Source organism: Anomaloglossus baeobatrachus, chromosome 6, assembly GCF_048569485.1.
Source record: "Anomaloglossus baeobatrachus isolate aAnoBae1 chromosome 6, aAnoBae1.hap1, whole genome shotgun sequence".
NCBI classification, from domain to species: Eukaryota; Metazoa; Chordata; class Amphibia; order Anura; family Aromobatidae; genus Anomaloglossus; species Anomaloglossus baeobatrachus.
In genome coordinates this window covers 574197908-574225181 of record NC_134358.1, presented here as the reverse complement: position 1 = coordinate 574225181, position 27274 = coordinate 574197908, and the positions used below count along the sequence as shown (strand labels likewise).

Genomic DNA, 27274 nt, shown 5'->3' with positions numbered 1-27274 from the left:
TGGGGCATATACATCACAGGAGACACTGGGGCATATACATCCCAGGAGAGGATGAAAGGTACTTTTAGTTTTACATTGCAGCCTCAAAGACTGTTAGGCAATAATCCCTGCCTTGATACCTCTATTACACTATCCCTCTTCAGCAACTCTCCTTACACTAAATGCAGCTAAGATCTGTATTATTAGAGAAAATAATAGATTTTGTATGTTGCAGCAGCATGGACTGTAAGGCAATAATCAATGTCTAGATACACAATCCCTTCTCCAGTAACTTGCTCTACACTAAATGCAGATAAGAGCAGTGTTATTAGAGCATAGATACGTCGTAACTCTGAAAAGGACTTTTGGTTTTACGTTGCAGAAGCAAGGACTGTAAGGCAGCAATCCCTGCCTATATGCCTCTAATTCACTACCCCTTCTCCAGCAGCTCTGCCTACACTATTTCCAAGGTAGTGTTAGCAGAACGGCGCATCACCGGGTCTTGTATAAACCAGATGATGTGATGCAGCCGGGTAATCACAGTAATTTCAATAGCCAACATGGCTGTGGCATTACCGTCATTGGCAAGCAATTCTTGCATGTATAGCGGCTGAAAAACTGCTGTGAAACATGCGGGGCAGGGACATGCTTAAGCACCAGGGACACTCTATTGAGTTTCGAGCATGCCCAAGCACCCCAATGCTCGATCAGGTGCCGAGCAGTGCCGAGCACTTTTGCCCATCACTAATTGTGATCATCTTTAGCACAGGGGGTTGTAATGGTGGTAATCATCTGCAGGAACGAGGGTTGTAATGGTGGTGGTGATCATCTCCAGTAGAGGAGGTTATAATGGTGGTGATGATCATCAGGAGAGGGGGCTGTAATGGAGGTGATCATCCCTAGTAGATGGGCTGTTATAATGGTGGTGATCATCTCCAGGAGAGGGGGATGTAATGGTGGTGATCATCTCCAGGAGAGGGTGGGATGTAATGGCGGTCATCATCTCCAGGAGAGAAGCTTCATTATGACTTCTGCTCTATAATCTCCTTTCGTCTCTTCATCTGGTATAACCCTGATGGTAGTACATAGTCTTATGTTGCTCTTCTATATAACCTCCTCATAGGTCCATATCGAAGACCCGCCACCAGTAAGCCTCCATGGGCCCTGGCTCCAAAGATTTTGTGGACCATTCCTCGCACTCCCCTTTGACGATATATGCCTAGCTGTGATTACAAATGTGACAGCACCCATCCAGCTGTCTATATGATCCTATTCTTGTTTAATTAGTTGTCCCCTGTGAAATCCGACCTTGCAATAAGGGGTCAGGGAGGAGAAGTATTATGAGATGTGGTTTACTGAATAGCATTGTCTTCTGCTCGTGTCCGGGGCTCATTAGCAGGGTGGGCACTTAAAGATAGGTAAACCGATAGGGTCAAGGTCATAGAAACAGAGCGAGACTGGAGTCCTAGGTGACCCATGCTGGGGAAGCGGCAGAGAGGGTAACTGTCATAATAGAAAGGTCGGCCATTGTTCGGACTTCTGAGAGGGACACCTGGGAGGCGACGGGTGATGGCACTTATTATCAATTACACCGTCTTGCTGTTTGTGGGAGGTTATGGCCTCCAGGAGATTTGTCTTTGTGTTGAATCCTTCTAGTAGTGGAAGCATTTATGTCCAAGGAATATGGAGCAGGTGGGAGATGATGACCCCAACACTGCTGCTCAGGAAGTGAGGCAGAAGTTGTCCTACCACTTATCTATCAGGCCTAAAACATCTCATAGAAGATAAGGGTCTCAGGTCATGTTGGAAATCCCACTTTGTGGCAGTTTCATATCCTGTATTCTGGACTTTGTGGTTGTGGTCCACCCTGATGCTGTAGAATTGGGTCATGACTAGAATCTGTAGTGGTCCTCAACTTTTATATCCTTAAGCTGTTTTTTGTTGTTTGTTTTAAATTCAGGATGGAAAAAGCATTTGTCCGTACGACGAAGCTTCTGGTACTGCGTTGACGTTCGTGGGCACAGTGTAATTCCACATCTCTCCTTGTGGTGGTGGTGCAGGGAAAATTAACACTTATTGGCCACAGATTACAGATGATCCCTGGGGGTTCTGTTTTCTAAGAAGCATTCGTGCCAATTCTTGTAGTTGAAGGATGGTACGGATGCTGGACCATGGGGGCTCCGCACTCCTCCAAAGAGAGTCAGTGTGTTTGTGTGTGTAGGTCTCCGTGGGTGTGTGGCACTTACTATATTTTTTCGGGTCGGTGTCCATCACCGCACAGCTGGTCCCGATCGTAGACGCAGTAGACAAACAAGTGAAACTGGAGTTCTCTTGGCAACCCAAAAGTTGAACAGTTTATGCTTTCCACACTATGACGGACATGGCCTCTTTCCTTACTTTTCTGCAGTTACTGTTTCTTTGGGGTACTCTCACTCGACCTATCTCCACTATCATGGAACTAATTCACAAGCTGTTGGGCACCTGTGTCTCTGTTCCCTCGCTCTTCTTCTCACCGCTGTCCCCAAGGGCTGTCTAGTTGTGCGACTTCCCTGAGCCCGCCGGGGTGAGCCATAGGCTCTGGAACATTAAGAGGTTGCCTCAGGATTCCCTGACTGGCTCCTGACACCGTGCCACGTCTTTACTCCTCACATCCTTCGCAGAACCCCCTCTCGCTAGGCCTGTCTCTCTAACCAACCCACTGGCCATCTGTCACTCCCCTATCTTATCTAACATCTAACCCACCGCTGCTCTTGACCCACCACTAGGTTGCACCGGCCACTAAATGGTCCCGGCTCTGCTACATCCAGGACCCACATTTTACTAGCAGCAGTAGTTAACAGCATACATGACAAACACATTATCATTACAACACAGACAAATAGCATAAAACAGCATGGGGGGGCGACCACCGTCTACGTAGTATCAGTGCTATATCTGAGGCTTGCTCTACGGGGGTCCTGGGGTTGCTGTTGAGACACTGGCTGCCACAGACAGAACGGGGTCCCTGTGTAAGAATAATATGTGGGCCATTTTCAGTCCAATAACACATCATAATGCACAATTCCACCTGTTCTGGAGGTTGATAATGGGCCCCCGAACCTTTGGGCCCCAGTGCGGTTGCACATTTTGCACCGATGATATGTCCGCCTCGTGTCGAGAGCGGAGTGATGATTTGCTGGCTCCTCACATTCTGCTTTGCTACTTTTCTTTGTCTCTCAGTCTTCTTCGATGACACCCGGGATCTGGTGGTGGTTTAATATTTGCTTTATTTGGCTCCAGAAGACACAGGCGCGATCCTCGAATGACACCCCAGCTGCACCGCAAACACGTTCTGCGGCAGGAGAACAAACCATAGGGGCGACGTCTCCCTGCAGGAGGAGCGGCCGCGGGCATTAAGGAGCATTAGAGCCGCAGACGTAGATTGACTTCTCTTGGATCTCTAACTTCGTTCCTTATTTACTTTGGCAGCGGCTCTGAAAGGCCGGATTTACTGAGCAGTAGACAGCGCAGCGCTACATGTCAATGCTGGTGCATGCTTAATAGTGATCAGCCAGGAGGAGATAGAGCACTATATGGCAGGTGGCCAAATGTAGTAATGAAGGCATCAGCAGCTTATAGTAGGAAGCGTGATAAGCAGGAGGACACTGCGAGAAGTGCCAGGACCAAACGAAAAGGGGTCTTGTAATAAGAGGGGGATTTTCATCCAATAACACTGTGATTGTGCTACTCCATTAAATGTATTACTCTTCAATGAATGTGTGGCGCCCCTGACCTGGTCAGGCACCACTGAGTACTGCACCCATGCTGGGGACAGTACAATACAGGTAATCCAGAAGGCTGACCGAGGTGTGACTACACAGGCGCATAGTGATCAGGTCTCACACATGTACCTATGAGAGGACCCCTGGGGATCCCAGGAGGGGGAAAAGCCTTCACCTCCACTGGAATAGTGGAGGGGGCCAAAAGCCTCCATCTCCTCTCAAGGGGTGTGGTAAGAGAGCCTGGTTGCTAGGTGGCGTAGGCAAGAACAGGAGAGGAGGAGCAGTGAGCCGGTTCAGTGCAGAGTCCAGGGAGCTCAGAGAGGAGCAGACCCCTAGGGCTGCTGCAGTCTGACAGCGTCCGCGCAGTGGCTACCGACGGGGGAGAACGGTCACCTAGGAGTGCTACCTGAAACCCATCTCCAGCTAGAGAGAGAGCACAGAGTGGGAAGTAAGGAGACTGCTAGGGAGAACCAGGCCCAAACGGGCGGCAGATCCCGGAGCGGGGATAGATCCACCTTTCCCTGCTAAACCTGCCGGTGTGGGGCCCTCAAAGCCCACACCACAACACCTAAAAGCCGCAGCCACGTAGCCACAGTTAGGGCCCACAGTTCACAGGAGGCAAGCAGCTGGAGTGATCTGGCCCAGGCAACAAGCAAACGGCAATCGAAGGGGAGAGAGGCTTCAGCAACTTCCCTGGGTGACCCCCATAGGGACTAAAAGTCGGGGTTACCCCAAACCACCAAGGGCTAAGGAAGGCGAGTTGGTAGTCACCATCAGAAGTCAGCCTGAAGGATACCTGGTTCCCGCCTGGTTCATCCCAGCTACGCCCGGGTTACTCACCCTGCCATCTGAAGTGAGTAAAACCCCTGAAAGACATTCTGCGTGTGTGGAGTTATTCTGCGCCTTGTGGTACTACGCACCTACACAGGGCCCTGGGGCTTGCCTCACTCTCAGGAGGCTATTCCAACTAACTGCACTCACCATCAGCCCCAGGCGTCCCTCAACCTGCAGTGGCGGTCCCCACTGACCGCAATTCTGAGAGTGGCGTCACGACAAGAAGAAGATCTCCTACCTGTGACAAGATCCAGCCGAGTGGAGTCCCTGAAGGTAATGCACCGGCACAGCACCTGTGGGGCTTCACAAATGCATTGAATGAACCCCTTACCATGGTGGCGTTTCCCACTGCCCACAAATTCCATAATGCTTCACTCCAAAAAGTCCCTGACTATTACGTATGTACACTCTGAATATATAAACCACCTGCAACCCTGCACACAGCATTCAATCCAGAGACAGAGAAGCTGTAGCTGCATTCTCCTCCTCCCCCTTCCCCTCTCATAGCATTAATTCCAGAGACAGATGGAGAAACTGCAGCTGCATTCCCTCCTTCCCCTCTCACAGCATTCATTCCAGAGACAGAGAAGCTGCAGCCTCATCCACCTCCTCCCTCTTCACCTCTCACAGCATTCATTCCAGAGACAGAGAGGCTGCAGCTGCATCCCCCTCCTCCCCCTTCCCCTCTCACAGCATTCATTCCAGAGCCAGATGGAGAAGCTGCAGCTGCATCCCCTCCTTCCCCTCTCACAACATTCATTCCAGAGACAGAGAAGATGCAGCCACATCCGCATCCTCCCTCTTCCCCTTTTACAGCATTTATTCCAGATACAGATAGAAAAGCTGTAGCTGTATCCCCCTCCTCCCCTTTCCCCTCTCACAGCATTTATTCCAGAGACAGATAGAAAGTCTGTAGCTGCATCCTCTCCTGCCCCTTCCCCTCTCACACCATTTATTCCAGAGACAGAGAAGCTGCAGCTATACCCCCTCCCTTCCACTTTCACACCATTCACTTCTATGGATAGGTAGTGAAGCTGCAGTTCCGTCCCCTTCTCCCCCTTCCCCTCTCACAGCATTCATTCCAGAGAAGCTGCAGCTGCATCCCCTTCTCCCCCTTTCCCACACATCTTTCACTTCTATAGACAGAGAAGCTGAAGCTTCGTCCCCCTCTTTCCCCTTTCCCTGTCACAGCATTCACTTTATAAACAGACAAAGAAACTGCAGCTTCGTCCCCCTCTTTCCCCCTCTCTTCCTATTTTCTATAGTGAACGTGACATTTGTGAATTTTTGCACATATTCTGGAGCCTGTGAGAGTACAGGCAGCTGAAAAATGAAGACGCAGAAATGTTATAATTGGCCATGCATTTAGGAAGGGTGTGAATGTCCCGTACAGTCCATGAGACCAGACGTTACGTGGCTCTTGAGGCTGAGGCCATTACAGAAGGCGGGGGAAGTGATTGGATCTTGCAGATAAAATCCTGGATAACCTAGGATGTACGTCACCACCTCCCTTGTGCGGAGTTTTGTGACATCACAAGTCTGCAGGCAGATTCTCGCTATACACTGACTGCGGAGAGGGAGGGACGAGGCTGTGAACAGCTGGGAGCGAGCACTCAGTTCGGGTCAGACCGGTCTGGAGAGGTGGAAATTTCTCCGATTATTGCAGCATGCCGCAGCCTGTAAGGTGAAGTCTTCCTGAGACTGTGATAAGTTCACGAGGTTGTATAATGGGAGTGAGTCATCGCCATGTATCAGCTCCGGGGAGAAGGCTGGAGATGGTGCACGGATTCATAAGATGCGCTACATATCCTCCCAATATGCCAGAACCCCGTACACATGCCAGCACCACATATACTCATCATATGTCCCCTCAACTTCATCGGAGATACTTACAGCCGCCGTTCACCCTGAGCTTCCTATCAGCAGGACCAAACACAACAATGACAAGCTTCAAACTTGTTGGCCCCAATGCAGATTGTCTAAAGCCCGCTACACACGCTTCAATATATCTCACAATCCGTCGTTGGGGTCAAGTTGTAAGTGACGCACATCCGGCATCGTTTGTGAGGTATCTGCGTGTGACAGCTACGTGCGATCAGGATTGAACGCAAAACCGTTGATCGCAAACACATCGTATCATTCTCTAGAATTGAGCGTTTTGTTGCACGAACCTAGTCAATTGTAACGTGTGACATCCCTCATACGATTTTGGTGTCTGAGGCTATGTGCGCAGGTGTGCGCTCTGCACCGCAGCTTAAAAAAGGTCCGCTTCAGAGCGCAGCTGAAAAGCGCCTCACAATGTCGTCATTCACTAATCTCTGTCAGTCGGTCACTATCTCTGTCCCTCTCTCTCTGTCCATGTCAGTCTATCCCTCTCACCCCCTCTCTCATACTCACCGATCTCCGATCCCCGGCTCTGCACGGCGTTCACACTGCTGCGGCGGCTTTTACTGTTTTGAAAAAGCCGGCCGCCCATTAAACAATCTCGTATTCCCTGCTTTCCCCACCCACCGGCGCCTATGATTGGTTACAGTGAGACACGCCCCCACGCTGAGTGACAGGTGTCACACTGCACCCAATCACAGCAGCCAGTGGGCGTGTCTATACTGTGTAGTGAAATAAATAATTAAATAATGAAAAAAAACGGCGTACGGTCCCCCCCAATTTTAAAACCAGCCAGATAAAGCCATACGGCTGAAGGCTGGTATTCTCAGGATGGGGAGCTCCACGTTATGGGGAGCCCCCCAGCCTAACAATATCAGCCAACAGCCGCCCAGAATTGCCGCATACATTAGATGCGACAGTTCTGGAACTGTACCCGGCTCTTCCCGATTTGCCCTGGTGCGTTGGCAAATCGGGGTAATAAGGAGTTATTGGCAGCCCATAGCTGCCACTAAATCCTAGATTAATCATGTCAGGCGTCTCCCCGAGATACCTTCCATGATTAATCTGTAGATTAATTACAGTAAATAAACACACACACCCGAAAAAATCATTTATTAGAAATAAAAAACACAAACATATACCCTGGTTCACCACTTTAATCAGCCCCAAAAAGCCCTCCATGTCCGGCGTAATCCAGGATGGTCCAGCGTCGCATCCAGCGCTGCTGCATGGAGGTGACCGGAGCTGCAGAATACACCGCCGCTCCTGTCACCTCCACACAGCAAGTGCAGACAGCCGCGCGATCGGCTGAGCTGTCACTGAGGTTACCCGCTGTCACTGGATCCAGCGGTGGCCGCGGGTAACCTCAGTGACAGCTCAGCTGATCGCGCTACTCACCTCGGTTGCTGCGTGGAGGTGAGAGGAGCGGCGGTGAGTAGCGCGATAACTCCTTATTACCCCGATTTGCCAACGCACCAGGGCAAATCGGGAAGAGCCGGGTACAGTCCCAGAACTGTCGCATATAATGCATGCGGCAATTTTGGGCGGCTGTTGGCTGATATTGTTAGGCTGGGGGGCTCCCCATAACGTGGAGCTCCCCATCCTGAGAATACCAGCCTTCAGCCGTATGGCTTTATCTGGCTGGTTTTAAAATTGGGGGGACCGCACGCCGTTTTTTTTTAATTATTTAATTATTTATTTCACTACACAGTATAGACACGCCCACCGGCTGCTGTGATTAGGTGCAGTGTGACACCTGTCACTCAGCGTGGGGGCGTGTCTCACTGTAACCAATCATAGGCGCCGGTGGGCGGGGAAAGCAGGGAATACGAGATTGTTTAATGGGCGTCCGACTTTTTCAAAATAGTAAAAGCCGCCGGAGCAGTGTGAACGCCGTGCAGCGCCGCGCCGGGTATCGATGAGTATATGAGAGAGGGCTGCTCAATTCAGTTACTCAGGGGATTAGCGGTCACCGGTGGGTCCTTCACAGGTGACCTCTAATCAGGACGCGACACAGACAGAGCCGCAGCATGACAATGAAGTCGGGTGAGGTTCACCCGAGTTCATTCTGAATGTGCGGCTCTATCTGTGTCTGCTGTCATCTGCCATTCAGCTCTGCTACATGGCTGTCTGTGTCTGCTGTCATCTGCCATTCAGCTCTGCTACATGGCTGTCTGTGTCTGCTGTCATCTGCCATTCAGCTCTGCTACATGGCTGTCTGTGTCTGCTGTTAGCGGCCATGTAGCAGAGCTGAATGGCAGATGACATAGTAAAAACGCATCTCTACACATTACACACGCTTGGCAAGTCAATAAATAAAAAAAAAAAAAAAAGGTGCCCAATGCATACGTCACAGAGCACATGATCTAAAGGAGCGCACACAAAATTGATCAATTTAACATAGACTACTAACGCACGTGTGACAGCAAATGAATGACCTACGTGCAATCCATAAGATCCTGTATGCAACCTGGGCGTGTCACATCTCAAATGCGATTGTACAACTAATTGCAACGTGTAAAGTGGGCTTAAGAGAGCCCCTTTCTCTCAGGGGTCTTTATCGGTCTTCTCATGTGGGACAATAAGACCTTTTGGGCCCCGTAGACTCCAGGACCCATGTATGTCTGCAATCCCTTTGACTACTATCTCTGCGCCCCTGAAAATATGTCTCATTCTGCATTTTATAGACCGCTCATATATTCAATGGACACTATGTAATGCTTCATTTATCCTCTGGGGGTGCTGTACGAAATTTGGACCAAGTTCCTCCATAGAGGAGCATATGATCAACTTTTGTTTTATTACATTCTTAAATAAAGGTGAAGACAACCTCCTTCATTGTTGTTTAGACTCAAAATGGCCACCCAAGGTTACTAACATTCATAAAATATATGATAACCTCTGACAATATGATCTAAACAATGACACCCAGTCTACAGCCCCAGGTTATGTCCAACGACATGAATAATGTACGGCATGTGGAAACTCCGTGATATTTTCTCTCACCTAGGCGTGTGAGCTCACCACTCAGACTATTAGCCGATCCAGCCTCCTGTGATCATGGCCTAGGTATGTAATGACGTGCAGAGAGGTCACCGAGGCCTAAACATACGGTCAGTGGTCGCAGTCGTTGTGAGATGGAGAACACCTGGGACAATGTGAAGAATCATCAGTGGTCACAGTGATTGTCAGATGGAGAACACCAGGGACAGTATGAGGAAGGGTCAGTGGTCACAGTGATTGTGAGATGGAGAACACCAGGGACAGTGTGAGGAAGAGTCAGTGGTCACAGTGATCGTGAGATGGAGAACACCAGGGACAGTGTGAGGAAGAGTCAGTGGTCACAGTGATCGTGAGATGGAGAACACAAGGGACAGTGTGCGGAAGAGTCAGTGGTTACAGTGATCGTGAGATGGAGAACACCAGGGACAATGTGAGGAAGGGTCAGTGGTTACAGTGATTGTGAGATGGAGAACACCTGGGACAGTGTGAGGAAGGATCAGTGGTTACAGTGATCATGAGATGGAGAACAGCATGGACAATGTGAGGAAGAGTCAGTGGTCACAGTGATCACGAGATGGAAAACACCAGGGACAGTGTGAGGAAGGATCAATGGTTACAGTGATCATGAGATGGAGAACACCAGGGACAGTGTGAGGAAGAGTCAGTGGTCACAGTGATCGTGAGATGGAGAACACAAGGGACAGTGTGAGGAAGGGTCAGTGATTACAGTGATCATGAGATGAAGAACACCAGTGGCAGTGTGAGGAAGGGTCAGTGATTACAGTGATCATGAGATGGAGTTACACCAGGGGCGGTATGAGGAAGGGTCAGAGGTCACAGTGATCGTGAGATGGAGAACACCAGGGACAGTGTGAGGAAGAGTCAGTGGTCACAGTGATCGTGAGATGGAGAACACAAGGGACAGTGTGCGGAAGAGTCAGTGGTTACAGTGATCGTGAGATGACGAACACCAGGGACAGTGTGAGGAAGAGTCAGTGGTCACAGTGATCGTGAGATGGAGAACACCAGGGACAGTGTGAGGAAGAGTCAGTGGTTACAGTGATCATGAGATGGAGAACACCAGGGACAGTGTGCGGAAGAGTCAGTGGTCACAGTGATCGTGAGATGGAGAACAGAAGGGACAGTGTGCGGAAGAGTCAGTGGTTACAGTGATCGTGAGATGAAGAACACCAGTGGCAGTGTGAGGAAGGGTCAGTGATTACAGTGATCATGAGATGGAGTTACACCAGGGGCGGTGTGAGGAAGGGTCAGTGGTCACAGTGATCGTGAGATGAGAACACCAGGGACAGTGTGAGGAAAGGGTCTGTGGTCACAGTGATTGTGAGATGGAGAACACCAGGGGCAGTGTGAGGAAGGGTCAGTGGTTACAGTGGTTTTGAGATGAAGAACAGCATGGACAGTGTGAGGAAGAGTCAGTGGTCACAATGATCATGAGATGGAGAATACCAGGGACAGTGTGAGGAAGGTCAGTGGTTACAGTGATCATGAGATGGAGAACAACAGGGAGGAAGAGTTGAGGTTAAAGTGATTGTGAGAAGGGGTATACCAAAGACAGTGTGCAGAAGACAGCGTTGTGTCTCTCCCTGTTTTATGATGGTGGCTGTGGCCTTATAAAGGAGGACTGGCGGCAGTATAACTCAACATTCAAATCGTAATTTAAATAATTTCACCATATCCCATCCTTGCCGACCTTCTGATGTTGACTGTGGAGTGAGGAGATCCCTATGCAGGTTTACACTGTCCACTATGCCTGTCTGAGCTTCTCCTGCCCCATCAGCTTTGAGGTCCAAAGCTCTGATGACACCATAATTCCCACATTGGCCATGATATTAAAACGCTCTAGATTCACACAGGAATGAATAGCAGCTGTCCTCCAAATCTAAATGCATGGTATCTACTTAGAGGATAGATGGGCCAGGATTTTTCATTCATTGAGTTATTCACAGATTATAATTTACATAGACAGATAATGATGAGTAATTTAGGGCTGAGGCCATGGAAAAGAACAAACCAACATACAGTCACAAAAGCTCCGGTGACTTTCTGTTAAACAATTGAAGGCTAACTCTATCAAAACCGGAACATTCATAGGAGGAGCTGTTTGTAGGACCCTCATAATATAGAACTATGTCTGCATCCATTGACATGAGACATTCTTTAGCTATTCTTATGAGTCAGTGACATATTTTTTTAATGTCCTGTAAGGAAAGCAAATTCCCAGTGAGTAAGTAATTGAGAAAGTTGATGAGTAGACCAATGAGTAGGCTAGTGATAGACCAATGAGTAGGCTAGTGATAGACCAATGAGTAGGCTAGTGAGTAGACTAATGAGTAGGCTAGTGAGTAGACCAGTGAGTAGACCAATGAGTAGGCCAGTGAGTAGACCAATGAGTACAATCGTGAGCAGTCATTGACCAGTGAGTAGGTCATAGAGCAGACCATTGAGTAGGCCAGTGAGTACACCATTAAGTATGCTAGTGAGTAGAATTGTGAGCAGTCAAAGAGTAGGCCAGTGAGTAGGCTATTGAGTAGACCATTGAATAGGCCAGTGAGTAGGTCAATAAGTAGACCAGTGATTATTCTAGTGAGTACACCATTTAGTGGATCAGTGAGTAGACCAGTTCTTGGCTCAGTGAGTAAGTCCTTGATCTTGAGCGTTTAAACTTGTGACATCACCTTTCCATCATAGCACTAACGCATTTCACATATGTTGTGTTTCTTTGTTCCAGGTCATTGGCTATCGGACAGCAATACTCTTCCCTAGGGACACAGCCTATCCCATGTGGGACCATTCCTGGCCTTGTCCCTAAACAGATGCGCTTCTGTAGGAATTATATAGAGATAATGCCCAATGTAGCTGAAGGAGTCAAAATTGGCATCCAGGAGTGTCAGCACCAATTCCGGGGGAGAAGGTGGAATTGTACCACAGTAAATGACAACCTTGCGATTTTTGGACCAGTGCTGGATAAAGGTAAAGACATTTCCTTAGTTCATGCTTGTAATTATCACTTTGCTTGTTATTTTATACAGTGTGTCCACCCATATCCTGTCCTCCACCATTAACTTGAGAACGGCGGCAGCTATAGGCATAGAAGTGGTGTCTAGGTATAGTAAAGTAGCCATGCGCTACACAATGAAACCACCTATAGCGCCACCTGGTGGAAAACAACGGAGTTAGCATTTTTATCTTGAAAACGGAACGAGATTGAGAAATAAAGTGAATTAAAAAATTGCAGGGCATCATCAATTCAATACGAATCGACACCTTGCATACAGAAATGCTATGAAACCCATGACCCCCCATAACATTGAATGCTGGTAACGCATATGGCGCTCATTAGTGGCACCCGTCAGCTGCAATGCACATCTGGCCTCTGCACAGCATACTGTATCTTGCTGCATGTTGTGCAATATGGCAGGTGACACGTTTGCACACATCTGTGATACGTGGTCGTAGGTCCTGCAATGTTGGTGGAGGGGTCGCATACACCTGCTGTTTGATGTGACCTCACAGAAAGAAGTCCAATCGGGTCAGGTCAGGTGAGCGGAGGCCACTCCACACAGCCCCATACCCAATGACTTGTAGGAAGGTCTCCATGAGGTATCGCTTCACGTCCGCAGCCTTGTGAGTTTTACACGTTCTAATCATAGCATTTCTGTACAAGGTGTGGATTCATATTGAATTGAGTTCAGCACAGTAATGTGATTTTTTTTCCTCTAAGGTATGGTACTTTACTTTATTAGGGGGGAGGGGGGACTTATAGTTTATTGTACTGTAACTTCTTACTTCTACTTCTTACTGGAGCAGACTCCAGCTATGGTAATGATGTACGGTAAGCCTGGCCCTGCCGCCGCGTTAGAAACCAGGAAGTACAGTATTACAGTGATGTAATGAAGAGGCAGAGTCAGTGGGGGGGGAGGCAGGGCCAGTAGGGGGGAGGCAGGGCCAGTGGGAGAGAGGCAGGGCTAGTGGGGGGGAGGCAGGGCTAGTGGGGGGGAGGCAGGGCCAGTGGGGGCGAGGCAGGGCCAGTGGAGGGGAGAGGGGGCCAGTGGGGGCGAGGCAGGGCCAGTGGAGGGGAGAGAGGGCCAGTGGGGGGGCGCTGTACTGTCCTGTGCCCTGGCTTTTCATTTACGGCAGCACTTCATCTGGAGGGGAGACTGTCCACTTCATGGTCCTCGGTGCGTGGCCGGGCCAGGCTGACATGCTGCGGTAACTGTACTGAGCGCAGGTAAACATGGGGCGGCAGTCATTTCAGCACCACAGTGGTGCTGATACACTAGCCCCTGCCAGCACTCTGCTCCTGCTGTGTAATTGCAGGTAGACTATCTCCCAAGCAGCTACAGGAAGCCGGCGGCTGCGGAGAGACCATGTGTGCCGGCTATTACAGGAACTAAGTAACACAGTGTCTTGTCTGCTCTCCATGTCCTCTCTCAGCGCGCGCTGGCTTTAGTGCTGAGAGGTGGGCGTGGGGAAGCAGTGCATATTGATGAGGTTAATTAGCCAGCTCATGTGCTTGCTCCAGCTAGGGATTCCCTCAAGCCAGCAAGCACCATGTAATCATATATTCAGACTATAAGACGCACCCCCCACTTTCCTCCAAAATTTGGAGGGAAAAAAGTGCGTCTTATAGTCCGAAAAAGACGATATATGCTCCATTTGTATGTAGAAGAATTGAGGATGCTCAGACGGTCAGGGCGACTCATTGCAGAAGACAGCTAAAATAAAACCCTACATCAGGTGCGGGGATGAAGGTTTCTCATTAGTGATCTTCTGTAGACGACCACTAAAGTCTTAGGCTGCTTTCACACATCCGTTTTTTGCTGAGCGGCACAATCTGGCTCTTTGCAGAAAAAATGCAACCGTTTTTTTTTGCCGCCGGTTGCATTTTTTCCACATAGACTTTCATTAGTGCCGGATTGTGCCGCATGGGCTTGCGTTCGGTCCGGTTTTTGCCGGATGCGGCATATTTAGCCCATACGGCGGCCGGATGGAGCGTTGCCTGGCACGTTTTTTTGTCCGGCGAACAAAACCACATCGCGCCGCATCCGGCCGATGCGGCGCTTTTTCCAATGCATGCCTATGGACGCCGGATGTGGCGCGAGGCGGCAAAAACTGCATCCGGCCGCCGCATGCGTTTTTTTGCACTGCGCATGCTCAGTAGCGTGCCGCAACCGGCAAAAACCGGACGAGCCGCAGGTAAAAACTTATGCAAAGGATGCGGTTTTTTTGCCGCATCCGTTACATAGGTTTTAGAGCCGGATTTAGCCGCACTGCAAAAACCGGATGTGTGAAAGCCGCCTTATCTGGTTGTGAAGCCTCACGTTCACGCTCTTTTATTGGAGCTATTTTATATTTCCTGCTTCAGAGACAGAAATGAGCCTCCGATCGGCACATTCCCCCCATTGTTAGTGACTTGTGCCCCTTACTGCAGATCAAGGCTCCAAGACCCTGGAGAAGATCTGCCCGTTACCTTGGAGTATTCCTCAAAGCCTTTAGTTTGGGTCCTTTTTGGACGTGTGTTATAATATTAGTCACAGCTCATTGCCGCCGCTAATCGAGACGTCCCTGGGTGAATATTCAGAAGGATTCCCAGTGACGTCCACTGCTCAACGTCACCAAATCTTCTCCCCAAGCCACAAATTGTGGTCTGTTGTTGAGTCGATTAATGTTACATAAAGTCTCCCCTGGTCATACAGAGCGTCACTAGTGGATTTTCTCCTAAGTCTTCAGTGTAGTGAAGTTTTATATCTAGAACATCCAGTGTCCTTCAGTGATCGCGGCTGACAATAACACACTCGGTGACTTTGGAAATGTCGTGACCATGACTAGCTACAGCCACACAAAACTCCAAAAATGGGCTGGACAAAATCACTGACACCCTCAACTTAATATTTGGTTGCAGTGGCGTACCGCCAAAGGTGGCAGGCCACACGACTGCTATGGGTCCCGTGAGCTGGGGGAGGCCTTTGGACCCTGGTACCTGCTTCAGCTGGATGCGCTACCAAGGGTGCACATCCAGCTGAAATGCATTGCAGCACATAGACCCGTCAGTCCCAGCACTGCAATGCCCAGCGAAATTAAGTCACTGCTCCCCATAATCCTGCCCACCTCTCTGCACTGAAGCCGGTAATGAGAGGTGGGCGGGATTATGGCTGTGGAGAGCAGTGAATATTCATGTTCTTTAATAGCAGCACGTGTGTTCACCCAGCAGCCAACTTCTTGCAGCGAGTGGGCTTTAACGTGTGCTGCTATCATAGAACATGAATATTCACTGCTCCCACACCCATAATCCCAGGCATGGGGAGCAGTAAATATGCCAGCAGCTGACGTGTGTGTAAGTGGGCACAAGTGACAGTGACGTCATGCTCTGCACCGCTTACACACTGATGTCAGCTGCCAGCATCAGAAGAAGACACCAGGTGTGCAAAGGGCAGGTGAGTATAATTGTTTTCTATTTTCTGTGTGCAGTGTGATGGGGGTCATATGTGCCAGGATGGGGCTATGGTTATGATGAAGACATATACCAGTATGGGGCCATGATGTGCAAATATACCAGGATAACTAGGATGTGGACATATACCAGGATGGGCCAATGATGCGGACATATACCAGGATGAGCCCATGATGTGGACATATACCAGGATGGGCCAATGATGCGGACATATACCAGGATGAGCCCATGATGTGGACATATACCAGGATGGGCCAATGATGCGGACATATACCAGGATGAGCCCATGATGTGGACATATACCAGGATGGGCCAATGATACGGATATATACCAGGATGGGCCAATGATGCGGATATATACCAGGATGAGCCCATGATGTGGACATATACCAGGATGGGCCAATGATACGGATATATACCAGGATGGGCCAATGATGCGGATATATACCAGGATGAGCCCATGATGTGGACATATACCAGGATGGGAGACATATTTACCAGGAATTGGCCCAGAATGGGTGACATCACTACATAATGAAGGGGGAGAAATAAATCAGTAATAATAATTGTGAGCCAGCTATCTACTTTGTTGGGGGGGCGTGATAAGCTGCACCATGAATTATGGAACATGAAACAAAGTTTGATAGTGCGATGTATTATGGCGTGATGTATAATGGAACTCCTATTTCAGGGCAATCTATTTGTTGGACAATGTCTGGCCTCTAATATATGCATGCCTGGACTTAAGAACACCTGTTGGATTATTTAACGTTTGTTTTTTTGTTTTTGCTTTTTTTGGGGGGGGGAGGGGCATTCTGACATTTGTTATGGGGTCCCATGATTTCTATGTTTTCCCTGTTTGTTTGCAAACCCTTTGGAATCAGTAATTGAAATCAATCTCTCCCTATAACCGTCCACAAGCTTCTTATACCTCTCAAGTAGAATTTCGGACTCTCTTTATAAGCGTCCCAGGTCTCTCATACAGTCATATGAAAAAGTTTGGGCACCCCTATTAATGTTACCCTTTTTTTCTTTATAACAATTTGGGGTTTTGTTATTTCAGTGTCATATATCTAATAACTGATGGACTGAGGAATATTTCTGGATTGAAATGAGGTATATTGCACTAACAGAAAATGTGCAATCCGCATTTAAACAACATTTGACCGGTGCAAAAGTATGGGCACCTCAACATAAAAGTGACATTAATATTTTGTAGATTCTCCTTTTGCAGAAATCACAGCCTCTAGTGGCTTCCTGTAGCTTTTAATGCGTTCCTGGATCCTGGATGAAGGTAGATTTGACCATTCCTGGTTACAAAACAATTCCAGTTCAGTTAAGTTTGATGGTCGCCGAGCATGGACGGCCGCTTCACATCATCCCACAGATGTTCAATGATATTCAGGTCTGGGGACTGGGATGGCCATTCCAGAACATTGTAATTGTTCCTCTGCATGAATGCCTGAGTAGATCTGGAGCAGTGTTTTGGATCATTGTCTTGCTGAAATATCCATCCCCTGCGTAACTTCAACTTCGTCACTGATTCTTGCACATTATTGTCAAGAATCTGCTGATACTGAGTTGAATCCATGCAACCCTCAACTTTAACAAGATTCCCGGTGCAGTCATTGGCCACACAGCCCCAAAGCATGATGGAACCTCCACCAAATTTTACTGTGGGTAGCAAGTGCTTTTCTTGGAGTGCCGTGTTTTTTTGCCTCCATGCATAACGCCTTTTTGTATGATCAAACAACTCAATCTTTGTTTCATCAGTCGGCAGGACCTTCTTCCAAAATGTAACTGGCTTGTCCAAATGTGCTTTTGCATTCCTCAGGCGACTCTGTTTGTGGCGTGCTTGCAGAAATGGCTTCTTTCGCATCACTCTCCCATACAGCTTCTCCTTGTGCAACGTGCACTGTATTGTTGACCGATGCACATTATTATTATTATTATTATTATTATTATTGTTTATTTATAGAGCACCATTGATTCCATGGTGCTGTACATGAGGGGGTTACATACAGAATACATATACAAGTTACAATAGACAGTACAATAGGCACATTGACACCATCTGCAGCAAGATGATGCTGCAGGTCTTTGGAGGTGGTCTGTGGATTGTCCTTGACTGTTCTCACCATTCTTCTTCTCTGCCTTTCTGATATTTTTCTTGGCCCGCCACTTCTGGGCTTAACAAGAACTGTACCTGTGTTCTTCCATTTCCTTACTATGTTCCTCACAGTGGAAACTGACAGTTTAAATCTCTGAGACAACTTTTTGTACCTTCCCCTGAACAACTATGCTGAATAATCTTTGTTTTCAGATCATTTGAGAGTTGTTTTGAGGAGCCCATGATGTCACTCTTCATAGGATATTCAAATAGGAGAACAACTTGCAAGTGGCCACCTTAAATACCTTTTCTCATGATTGGATACACCTGCCTATGAAGTGCAAAGCTCAATGAGGTTACAAAACCAATTTAGTGCTTTAGTAAGTCAGTAAAAAGTAGGAGTGTTCAAATCAAGAAATTGATAAGGGTGCCCATACTTATGCACCGGTCAAATTTAGTTTAAATGCAGATTGCATATTTTCTGTTAGTACAATAAACCTCATTTCAATCCAGAAATATTACTCAGTCCATCAGTTATTAGATATATGACACTGAAATAGCAAAAAAACAAATTGTTATAAAGAAAAAAGGTTACCATTAATAGGGGTGCCCAAACTTTTACATATGACTGTATTTGAAGGGCCTTTTCTCCCAACAGCAATTTTAAGATCTCTCCACAGGTGTCAATGGGGTTTAGATCTGGACTCATTGCTGCCACTTCAGAACTCTCCAGTGCTTTGTTTCTATCCATTTCTGGGGCTTCTTGAAGTGTTTCGGGTCCTTGTCCTTGTGGAAGACCCCTGACCCAGGACGCAGGCCAAGCTTTCTGATACTGGGCACTATATTGCCACCTAAAATCCTTTCGTTAACTTCGGATTTCATGATGTCTTGCACACAGTCAATGTCCAGAGTGCCAGAGGCAGCAAAACAAGCCCAAAACATCTCTGACATCTACCATATGTGCCTGTAGGTGCTGTGATGCCATGGGTTGTAAACGTGTTGATTATGTTGCGCACCGTGGACAAAGGAACATCAAAATCTCTGGAGATAGACTTGTAACCTTCAGATTGTTGATATTTTTAAATAATTTTGGTTCTCAACTCCTCAAACAGTTCTCATCTCCGTTTTCTGTTCTCCATACTTAGTGTGGCACACACAGTCAACTTCTCCCATTTTACTGATTTCAGGTGTGATTTTCATATTGCTCACATGTGAGTTTAAATGAGCATCACGTACTTGAAACAAACCTACAATTTTGAAAAGTTGCCAACATTTTGTCCTACCCATTTTTGTGTGAAATACTGTCCAATTTGCCTTTTTTTTCCTGTTTATTTTGTTGCTCGAATACACACAAAGGAAATAATCTTGTATATAACAAATGTGTAATTGCAATAATTTCTTGGAAAAAAAATTCATTTTCTGGAACAATTTCACGGGTGCTAAATCTTTCTGCCATGAATGTAATTTGGTTAGATAGTGTGTCGTGGGTACATGAGGCAGTCTGGTAGCTTGGTTTGTTGTGGGTACAGAGGGTGAGCTTCTTACACTGACAAGCAAAAGGGTAACAATGTTTTGAACTTTTGACTTGCAGGCTCCTTACTGTTTTGCTCCTACAAATCTGTATTTGAATTTGTATTATTTGCTTGTTTTTTGTAAATCCACCTTTGGCTTTCAGCTCTGCCTGAATCCTTCTGGGCTCTCCATCAGATTCAATCATATCTCCACTGAAATCTGATCCCAGGTCTCTTCTCCACGTTCCAAGTGTAGTGTATACTGGTCAGTCTCTTCTCCACGTTCCCAGTGTTGGTGTATACTGGTCAGTCTCTTCTCCACGTTCCCAGTGTTGGTGTATACTGGTCAGGTCTCTTCTCCACGTTCCCAGTGTTGGTGTATACTCGTCAGGTCTCTTCTCCACGTTCCCAGTGTTGGTGTATACTAGTCAGATCTCTTCTCCACGTTCCCAGTGTTGGTGTATACTGGTCAGGTCTCTTTTCCACGTTCCCAGTGTTGGTGTATACTGGTCAGGTCTCTTCTCCACGTTCCCAGTGTTGGTGTATACTGGTCAGGTCTCTTCTCCATGTTCCAAGTGTAGTGTATACTAATCAGATCTCTTCTCCACGTTCCCAGTGTTGGTGTATACTGGTCAGGTCTCTTCTCCATGTTCCCAGTGTTGGTGTATACTGGTCAGGTCTCTTCTCCACGTTCCCAGTGTTGGTGTATACTGGTCAGGTCTCTTCTCCACGTTCCCAGTGTTGGTGTATACTGGTCAGGTCTCTTCTCCACGTTCCCAGTGTTGGTGTATACTGGTCAGGTCTCTTCTCCACGTTCCCAGTGTTGGTGTATACTGGTCAGGTCTCTTCTCCACGTTCCAAGTGTAGTGTATACTAATCAGATCTCTTCTCCATGTTCCCAGTGTTGGTGTATACTGGTCAGGTCTCTTCTCCACGTTCCCAGTGTTGGTGTATACTGGTCAGGTCTCTTCTCCACGTTCCCAGTGTTGGTGTATACTGGTCAGGTCTCTTCTCCGCATATCCAGTGTTGGTGTATACTGGTCAGGTCTCTTCTCCACGTTCCCAGTGTTGGTGTATACTGGTCAGGTCTCTTCTACACATTCCCAGTGTTGGTGTATACTGGTCAGGTCTCTTCTCCATGTTCCCAGTGTTGGTGTATACTGGTCAGATCTCTTCTCCACGTTCCCAGTGTTGGTGTATACTGGTCAGGTCTCTTCTCTACGTTCCCAGTGTTGGTGTATACTGGTCAGGTGTCTTCTCCATGTTCCCAGTGTTGGTGTATACTGGTCGGGTCTCTTCTCCACGTTCCCAGTGTTGGTGTATACTGGTCAGGTCTCTTCTCCATGTTCCCAGTGTTGGTGTATACTGGTCAGGTCTCTTCTCCACGTTCCCAGTGTTGGTGTATACTGGTCAGGTCTCTTCTCCATGTTCCCAGTATTGGTGTATACTGGTCAGGTCTCTTCTCCACGTTCCCAGTGTTGGTGTATACTAATCAGATCTCTTCTCCACGTTCCCAGTGTTGGTGTATACTGGTCAGGTCTTTTCTCCACGTTCCCAGTGTTGGTGTATACTGGTCAGGTCTCTTCCCCACATTCCCAGTGTTGGTGTATACTGGTCAGATCTCTTCTCCACGTTCCCAGTGTTGGTGTATACTGGTCAGGTATCTTCTCCACGTGCCCAGTGTTGGTGTATACTGGTCAGGTCTCTTCTCCACGTTCCCAGTGTTGGTGTATACCGGTCAGGTCTTTTCTCCACGTTCCCAGTGTTGGTGTATACTAGTCAGATCTCTTCTCCACGTTCCCATTGTTGGTGTATACTGGTCAGGTCTTTTCTCCACGTTCCCAGTGTTGGTGTATACTAGTCAGATCTCTTCTCCACGTTCCCAGTGTTGGTGTATACTAGTCAGGTCTCTTCTCCACGTTCCCAGTGTTGGTGTATACTGGTCAGGTCTCTTCTCCACGTTCCCAGTGTTGGTGTATACTGGTCAGATCTCTTCTCCACGTTCCCAGTGTTGGTGTATACTGGTCAGGTATCTTCTCCACGTTCCCAGTGTTGGTGTATACTGGTCAGGTCTCTTCTCCACGTTCCCAGTGTTGGTGTATACTGGTCAGGTCTCTTCTCCATGTTCCCAGTGTTGGTGTATACTGGTCGGGTCTCTTCTCCATGTTCCCAGTGTTGGTGTATACTGGTCAGGTCTCTTCTCTATGTTCCCAGTGTTGGTGTATACTGATCGGGTCTCTTCTCCATGTTCCCAGTGTTGGTGTATACTGGTCGGGTCTCTTCTCCACGTTCCCAGTGTTGGTGTATACTGGTCGGGTCTCTTCTCCACGTTCCCAGTGTTGGTGTATACTGGTCAGGTCTCTTCTCCACGTTCCCAGTGTTGGTGTATACTGGTCAGGTCTCTTCTCCATGTTCCCAGTGTTGGTGTATACTGGTCTGGTCTCTTCTCCACGTTCCCAGTGTTGGTGTATACTGGTCAGGTATCTTCTCCATGTTCCCAGTGTTGGTGTATACTGGTCAGGTCTCTTCTCCATGTTCTCAGTGTTGGTGTATACTGGTCAGGTCTCTTCTCCATGTTCCCAGTGTTGGTGTATACTGGTCAGGTCTATTCTCTATGTTCCCAGTGTTGGTGTATACTGATCGGGTCTCTTCTCCATGTTCCCAGTGTTGGTGTATACTGGTCGGGTCTCTTCTCCACGTTCCCAGTGTTGGTGTATACTGGTCGGGTCTCTTCTCCACGTTCCCAGTGTTGGTGTATACTGGTCAGGTCTCTTCTCCACGTTCCCAGTGTTGGTGTATACTGGTCAGGTCTCTTCTCCATGTTCCCAGTGTTGGTGTATACTGGTCTGGTCTCTTCTCCATGTTCCCAGTGTTGGTGTATACTGGTCAGGTCTCTTCTCCATGTTCCCAGTGTTGGTGTATACTGGTCAGGTCTCTTCTCCATGTTCTCAGTGTTGGTGTATACTGGTCAGATCATTGTCACTTAACCATTTCTTCTCCAATCTCTGCGTATGCTTTGGGTCATTGTCCTGCTGGTACACTATCATCCTTTTCATACCCATAGTACTCAAGTGTGTGAATTAACTTGTCTTGCAGGATCCTCACATATATCTCAGCATTGAGACTACCATCCATCCTGGTCAAGCATCAAATGCCTTTGGCTGTAAACACCCCCATATCATCAGGCTTCCTCCACTTGACAGTTTTTTCAATTTCTCAATCCATTAGCCCCTTTTCCATTGTTTCTTCCAGACCCATTTGCCCCCATTAGAGCCATCTATTGACTTTCATTTCATTGCTCCAACCAAATGACCTGTTTCCAATCTGTCTGATTTGCTGTCCGTGCAGAAGTTAGTCTGCTACCTTACTTAGTTAGATTGGTATGAGTACAAGAGGAAGGCTGGTACTTTGGTTTGTTGTGGGCACAGAGGGTATGCTGGAGGTTGGTTTGTTATTATTACAGACGGTAGAGTGGGAACTTGGTTAGCTGGTTTGATATGGCTGCAGAAAGTCGGCAGGTAACTCGGTTAATTTATTTATTATGGTTACATGATGAAGTCTGGTAATTCAGTTAGTTGCTTTGTTGTGGATACAGAAGCTAGGCAGGTAAGTCGGTTAGATGGGTTTCTGTGATCACAGAATGTAGGCTGGTAACTTGGTTAGTTGATTTGCTTTTGGCAGAGAAGATAGGCTGGTTAGTTGGTTTGTTCTGGGTACATAAGTTCAGCAGGTAACTCAATTAGTCTCGTTGTTGTGGGTACATGAGGAGGTCTGGTAATTTGGTTAGTTGGATTATTGTGGGTCTAGAAGGAAGACTGGTAACTTGGTTAGTTTGTTATGGATACAGAATGTAGGCTGGTAACTTGGTTTGTTGTCAGTACCTGAGGCAGTCTGGTAACTCAATTGGTTTGTTATGAGTTCTGAAGGTAGGCTGGTATCACAGTTGGACTGTTTTGGGTACATGAGGCCGTTTGGTAAGTCATTTAGTTGGTCGGCTTGGGTACTGAAGGTACTCTGGTTAGTTGGTTTGTTATAAATACATAAGGTTGTCTGGTAACTTGGTTTCTCGATTTGTGTTGGATACAGACAGTAGACTTGTAACTTGGCTAGTTGGGTTCACAACATATGCTGGTAACTCTGTTAGTTGGCTTGTTGTTGGTATATAAGGCAGTCTGGTACCTCAGTTGGTTTTCTCGTGGGTACAGAAAATAGGCTGCTAAGTTGGTTGGTACATTGGTTGTGGGTACAGAAATTAGGCTGGTAACTTGGGTTGTTGTGGATACATAAGGAGGTCTGGTAACTTGGTTAGTCCATTTGTTGGGGGTTCAGAAGTTTGGCTGGTAACTCAGTTGGCTTGTTGTGGGTGCATAAGCTAGGCTGCTAACTTGGTTAGTTTGTCATGAGTGCAGACATTAGGCTGGTAAGGCTCACCTCACATCAGCAGTATTTTGCCGCAAAACTGGATCCGTCACAAATGAATTTCAGTTCAATTCATTTCCAGTGGAATTGCGGCAAGATGTGGTCACATGCGGTTGTGTAGGATGCACGCAACCGCATGTGACCGCATCTTGCCGTGATTCCATTGGAAATTAATTGAACTGAAACGCATTTGTGACTGATCCAGTTTTGCGGCAAAATACCGCTAATGTGAGGTGAGCCTTACTCAGTTGTTTTGTTGAGGGTACAAAGCTAAGCTGGTATCTTGGCTAGTAGATTTTTTGTGCGTACAGAAGGTGGACTGATATCTGGGTTATTTCGGATGGAAGGTATGTGGGTAACTTGATTAGTTAATGGCAGATTGAGGCGCTGGTTGGACCGGTTGGTTTTATGTCGGCTTCAGCTGGTGAATTTTTTACTTGGTTGTTTGAGCACAAATAAATTGTGTATTGAGCACCCAAGAAATGTTTGCAGTGTCCTGCGCTGTTATTGACATTGACCTTTAACTCTGCCCAGTATCATCAAATGTCATCAAAGTGCAGGAGATCTGATGTGTCTGAGGCCAAAGGCTCAAAGTAATGGGAAGAATTTTGTAATATTATTTTTACATTTTTGTTTTTTTCTATTTTACTTGCATTTGGTCATGATGCAAAACCTTCCCGTTCCTTTCTGATTGAAGGGCATTTTTCCCGTCTGGATCCTCGGGCCATATACAACCAGTGTTCCCCCTACTGGGGGCATCGGGGACAAGAATACGACTGAGATCTCTCACTGTCTATTATAAAAACTTGTCAAGATTTTTCCTTCTATGATTCATATTTGTGCACCTGGATTCTGTCCGGTGTGTGACGGCTCGTACTTTGCTGATGCTTCCAAAAAAATCAGTCGAATTTTCCATTCAGGTAACTTAGACCCTGGAAACAAACACACTGGAGGCACAAACCGTAATTCCTATAAATTGGCCATGAAGTCTTATCTCACACCCCTGCCATCCATTTACCACCAGCTGCCAGGACTGTCCCAAATTTTCTGACACAATCCCAAAAAATGTGCTGATTTCCAGTCCAAAAGGAGGCAGTGAGAGATGGGGAGCAATGGATGGAGCGTCGAGGTGTCGAGTGCATTCCTGGATGTAGTTGGGTTCTGGGACGTCCCTGTATCCGCAAAAGGAAATGTTAGTGAGTATGCTATCCACCTCAAAGATCATAGAAGTGGCTGCATCCCACACAATCAGCCTGTTCTGCTCCTGAAATACTCTGTGCTGCTGGGAACTCTGTTTCTTTTACTGTTGAACTAGACTTCTGTAGCTCAGATATAGTCATGACATATAACTCTGTACAGACTCCATGCAGCAGAAGGCGCCCGGTCGTGGGACATAGTCAAGATTCTCTACAGATTTGGACATTGTGAAAAGTTGGTTAACCAGCCGTGCCGAGAATCGAAGCTTCAGCTTTTCCTTCCAGAGTTCATTGCCTGAAGCTTCCATGTTGTAAGGATCTGCAGGAGCCAAAAAGCCGACCCCCAGACTCCAGGTTACGACCTGTGACCTGAGGAAGAGGAATGGTTACCGTTCAGGATGTGTTCGGGGGGCTCCTCTTTTCATAAATCCGTGTTTCTCTTTTCTGCGGGAGGCGATGGCACCAGCATTTTATGAAAAAGTCTCTGTAGAAGAAGTTACGAGAGACCCTGGTCCACTCCCTGCTGGGATATGCCGCAAACACAATATCTCCAAGACCATGAGATTAAGCCAAAGAGAAAAAAGTGGGAACGCTCGCCCACAATTCACACGCCCTTTAGATTGTTTTATGAAACCATTTCAATAGGGATTTCCCTTTTGGCCGACACCGAGGCCCTTCCAATGCATAGTTGTAGGTTGCTATGACTTAGTTGGTTCTTGCTAATCACTGCTGAGGGTGAATTTCATATAAAATATCTGGGGCCATTGTGTATCTAATGCGGCGTGACAGTGCCAGCACAAAGGGGGATTCATTCTCCCAGCAGGTAATAAGGACGATTTGCCATACCGGCCGGGCAGGGTTAAGGGGAATTGTCACATGTGACCAGACCTCTCACACACAACCTCCCATTCAGCCCTCAGGTGGGCCTGGTGCAGTCCCATTGTCCCAGCACTTCTCTTCCAATTTTCCCTTGTCACAGGCAGATATGCTATTGATGGAGGGACAGGATTGGAGACCTTCTCACCCCGCGTCTTCCTGTGAACCATCGACTATGACTTTTTTTTTTTTCTTGGATTTTTATAATCCAGATATAATTAGAGCTGGCTATAAAGATCTGTTCAAGGAGCACACACTGAGGCCAGATCCTACTGGAGCTCTAGAGACAATTTCTCCCAGGTTGTGATATTTTCTTCTATCGGGACTCAAAAAATCCAATGATTAAGGACCATCCACAAGGATAAATGCCAGGAACATAACGATGAGGAACAGTGGGAGATCTCATCCGACTACCTGACATGGAGCCATCACAGATCCTCTTATAGGGCTGTAATAACTGCAGGCTTCGGGCCTGTGACTCAGAGATGGGTCGAGGGTTCTTCATTGTGTCAACCAGTTTTCAACTTTTGACTCTCGCAGAGCAGGTGTCCATTTGTTTAAATGAGGATGCGATGCTACTTATGGCTATGTTTTTCCTGGTGCCAGCCACAAAGCTCTTCACACCCGGTAGTTACAGAGGGGCTAGGATGTGGACAGTTCGGTCGGGGTCGTTCTGTCCATTGCACGTTGCAGCCTGTTCTCTGCTGTAGTAAATACCTGGCAGCAGCTATAACTTGGCTTGATCACTTCATTCTGGAGAAGGTTTACCGGTGAGAGAAACGATCCGGAAACTTTCTGGGTTGAGTTCAGGGTAACGGTATTTTTAGCGCTTGTTCTGTGTTCTATTGTTAGAAAACAAACAGCGTCCTGACAGCGAGCCGAAAGTCAGACAATTTAATTAGTGTAATAATAACGACTGATGTACTGAGTGCCAACTCCTGAGAAGATCCACACCGGGCCACCATGACCATCACTGAGAGATGTTCTCAGACATTACACAACCATTCACATTCACATGTAGACTCACACGCACACTCCCATAGACACATGTACTGTGCCATGAAAAAGTATTCATACTCAGTGAACTTTTCCACAGTTTTTCACATTACACGCACAAACCTAAATGTATATTATTGGGATTTAATGTGACACCAACACTAAGTGAAAGTATATGTGACATGTCATGGAAATGATACTGGATTTTTTCAATATTTTATACATAGAAATCT

At 47.3% G+C, this 27274-nt stretch overlaps 1 protein-coding gene across 1 annotated transcript in view; it reads left to right on the top strand.

Moving 5' to 3' along the window:
• Positions 1–27274, top strand: part of WNT3A (Wnt family member 3A) — a 220472-nt gene that overhangs the window by 182948 nt on the left and 10250 nt on the right. Inside the window, exon 2 of the mRNA XM_075315890.1 lies at positions 12211–12452. Coding sequence (XP_075172005.1) covers positions 12211–12452 — 242 coding nt within the window. The remainder of the gene's footprint in view (positions 1–12210; positions 12453–27274) is intronic.